This window comes from Condylura cristata, unplaced genomic scaffold, assembly GCF_000260355.1.
Source record: "Condylura cristata isolate star-nosed mole 26May11 unplaced genomic scaffold, ConCri1.0 scaffold00041, whole genome shotgun sequence".
NCBI lineage: Eukaryota > Metazoa > Chordata > Mammalia > Eulipotyphla > Talpidae > Condylura > Condylura cristata.
The window spans coordinates 5,138,466-5,140,118 of record NW_004567142.1 but is presented as its reverse complement, the minus strand read 5'-3'; the positions used below and the strand labels follow the sequence as shown (position 1 = coordinate 5,140,118).

Below are 1,653 nucleotides of genomic sequence, written 5' to 3'. Positions count from 1 at the left end.
CGGCGCCAACTCACGTCTTCTTGCGCACGAGGGCCTTGTGCTCCTCGGCCGACTGCTCCCAGCTCAGGTAGCCCAGGAGGAACTTCCAGGCCTCCCGCCTCAGGCCGGGGCTCAGGCCCTGGGGGCGGGAGTCAGCAGCAAGGTGGGGGCCCCCCACCCCCCCAGCCCTGCACACTGCCCCCATCGTCGCCTCACCCCTGAGAAGATGCGGGCCTTCAGCTCGGGGACCTGCTGCAGGCGGCCCTCGGGGCCCACGTGGCGGGCCCACTCCTCCTCCGTGACCGGAGGTGTCCGCTCCACGGCCGGCCGCGGCCCCAGCTCCACCTGGGGGCACCAGGCAAGTGAACCCCAGCCCTTCTCAGCTCCAGGGACCGCTGAGGCCCGGGCGGGGCGTGTCCCCGCCCCCGGCTGACTGGGCCTCTGGCCTAAGAGCGGGCCGCAAGCAGCTCAGGCAGCCTGAGGAGGGTGGGGCCGCCAGCACCCCCCTTTCCAAAGAGGAGACTGAGGCTGAGGGAGACGCAGGCCAGAGGCAAAAGCAGGGGTCCCGCTACTCACACAAGAGATGACCTCAAAGCCAGGCTCCGGCTCGTCGTCGGGGGGCGGAGGCAAGTCAGGGGAGACCCCCTCTGGGTGGGGCTGCAGGGCTCCCCGGAAGAAGTTGGTGACGCGGGAGAAGCTGCTGAAGGTGGTGGAGTAGGGGTCCTGGAGAAAGCGCTGCGGGGAGAGGGCGCTCAGGGCTCCCCGCCGCCACGGCACCGGCCCTCCCCTCAGCGGCCAGGGGCGCGGGGCACTCACGGACACCACGTTGGAGCTGTCCTGGTCGAAGAGCTGGAGGTGGTGGAAGGAGTTGGAGAGGGCGGAGGAGTCGTGGGGGAAGACCAGGTAGAGGCGGGAGTCCTGCGGGGAGCTGGGGGGACACAGCGGTGGGGCCCGGGGCCTCCCCGCACACGCTGGCTCCCGTCCAGTCGGGCTCCTGACGGCCCTGGGACACCCCGCCCCCACCCACAGGGGGCCCCTGGCCCCGAGAGGCGCTCTGATGCCCCAGACTGGCCCGGGGCCTCCCCGCACACGCTGGCTCCCGTCCAGTCGGGCTCCTGACGGCCCTGGGACAGCCCGCCCCCACCCACAGGGGGCCCCTGGCCCCGAGAGGCGCTCTGATGCCCCAGACTGGCAAGCAGGGAAAAAAGCAACACGCTGAGCTTCCCGAGACCGGCTCTGTGGAAATGAACCCAGACGTGAGGCTGAAGTTAGCGCCACGGCCGCCCCCAGCCCCGGAGGGTCCCCTGCTGGCCCTGGTGCACGGGACGGCAGGTGAGGCGCACCTGGCCAAGAGCAGGTAGTGGCTGAGGACTCGGAGCAGGGCACGGGTGCCCCCGCGGTGGAAGTGCAAGGCGGGCAGGGAGCCTCCGGCCTGGGTCACCAGGACCAGGTAGGCCCAGCTGAGGCCCGGCTTGGACCGGCGGATGGACTTGAGCTCCCCCAGGCTCACGGAGAAGGCCCAGGAGTCTCGGGCGGGGCTGGGCTCCGCACCTAGAGGGGCACCAAGGTCGTCGCTGCCTTTCCTCGCCCAGCCCTCCGCCAGCCCCCCGGCCCTCACCCCCACACACAGGGAGGGCTCAGTCTACAGCTCGCCAGGCCCCCACGCGGCGGCCC

General features: G+C 71.9%; 1 protein-coding gene across 1 annotated transcript in view; it reads right to left on the bottom strand.

Annotated features, from left to right (window-relative positions):
• Positions 1-1,653, bottom strand: part of TBC1D17 (TBC1 domain family, member 17) — a 7,580-nt gene that overhangs the window by 3,313 nt on the left and 2,614 nt on the right. The window contains exons 4-8 of the mRNA XM_012733512.1: positions 1,323-1,621; positions 796-907; positions 556-714; positions 196-324; positions 15-118 (exon numbers count right to left, since the gene is read on the bottom strand). Coding sequence (XP_012588966.1) covers positions 15-118; positions 196-324; positions 556-714; positions 796-907; positions 1,323-1,621 — 803 coding nt within the window. The remainder of the gene's footprint in view (positions 1-14; positions 119-195; positions 325-555; positions 715-795; positions 908-1,322; positions 1,622-1,653) is intronic.